The following is a 1,036-nucleotide window of genomic DNA, read 5'->3' on the forward strand; positions in this document are numbered from 1 at the left end:
GGTCTGCAGGGTCTGCCTGGACCTCCTGTGAGTCTCTTTTACAAGTCTTAGTTTTTATAAACAATTTACAGTGGTAATGTAGAGATATTAGATATGCTAACATTTCTGTTGTGTCTCCTCAAAAAAGGGTGCTTCTGGAGACCAGGGTGCTGCTGGATCTGCTGGACCGAGTGGCGCTAAAGTGAGTGTGGTTCTCAGCTAGTTAAATTGAGACAATACACAATTTAGAAACTTCCTTTAATGCTCAGATGGATTTCTAATGTTCTGTTTAACTCCTATTACTTGCAATAGGGACCTGCAGGACCTGTTGGACCAGCTGGTAAGGATGGTTCTAATGGTCAGCCTGGACCTATTGGACCACCTGGACCTCGTGGACGCTCTGGAGAGGCTGGCCCAAGTGTGAGTGCACATAAAACCTGACATATTCACTGACATCAGGTCTATCGACATGAAAAGAACATTTCTGATTCATTTTGTCTTCCTATCTGCTCTCATTAGGGTCCACCTGGTAACCCTGGACCCCCTGGCCCTCCTGGTCCCCCTGGCCCTGGCATTGACATGTCTGCCTTCGCTGGGTTGTCTCAGCTCGAGAAGGGACCCGATCCTCTGCGTTACATGCGTGCCGACGAGGCCTCCAGCTCTCTTAGACAACATGATGTGGAGGTGGACGCCACACTGAAATCAATCAACAGCCAGATCGAGGACATCCGCAGCCCAGATGGCTCCCGCAAGAACCCTGCGCACTCCTGCCGAGACCTGAAACTCTGCCACCCTGAATGGAAGAGCGGTGAGAGATTCAGAGACAATCTAACATTAGAAAATGTTCATTCAAGCACACTTGTGTGTATGATACTCGCTATTACTCACTTAAACGTGTTTGGTCCCTATCCACAGGTGACTACTGGGTGGATCCTAACCTTGGTAGCAGTGCTGATGCCATCAAAGTTTTCTGCAACATGGAGACCGGAGAGACCTGTGTGAAGCCCAGCACTCCCAAAATCCCACGCAAGAACTGGTGGAGCAGCAAGAGCAAGGC

At 49.3% G+C, this 1,036-nt stretch overlaps 1 protein-coding gene across 1 annotated transcript; it reads left to right on the forward strand.

The window, feature by feature from the left end:
* Window positions 1–3: 3 nt before the first annotated feature.
* On the forward strand, window positions 4–1,029 carry LOC107735886 (collagen alpha-1(II) chain-like; the record flags this gene model as incomplete). The annotated part of the gene is made up of 5 exons (XM_016547441.1): window positions 4–27; window positions 128–181; window positions 292–399; window positions 499–787; window positions 895–1,029. Coding segments are annotated over 5 exons (610 nt in total), but the record flags the coding sequence as incomplete, so codon positions are not given.
* Window positions 1,030–1,036: the final 7 nt, after the last annotated feature.

This window comes from Sinocyclocheilus rhinocerous, unplaced genomic scaffold, assembly GCF_001515625.1.
Source record: "Sinocyclocheilus rhinocerous isolate Xijiao unplaced genomic scaffold, SAMN03320098_v1.1 C36350719, whole genome shotgun sequence".
Classification (NCBI taxonomy): Eukaryota; Metazoa; Chordata; class Actinopteri; order Cypriniformes; family Cyprinidae; genus Sinocyclocheilus; species Sinocyclocheilus rhinocerous.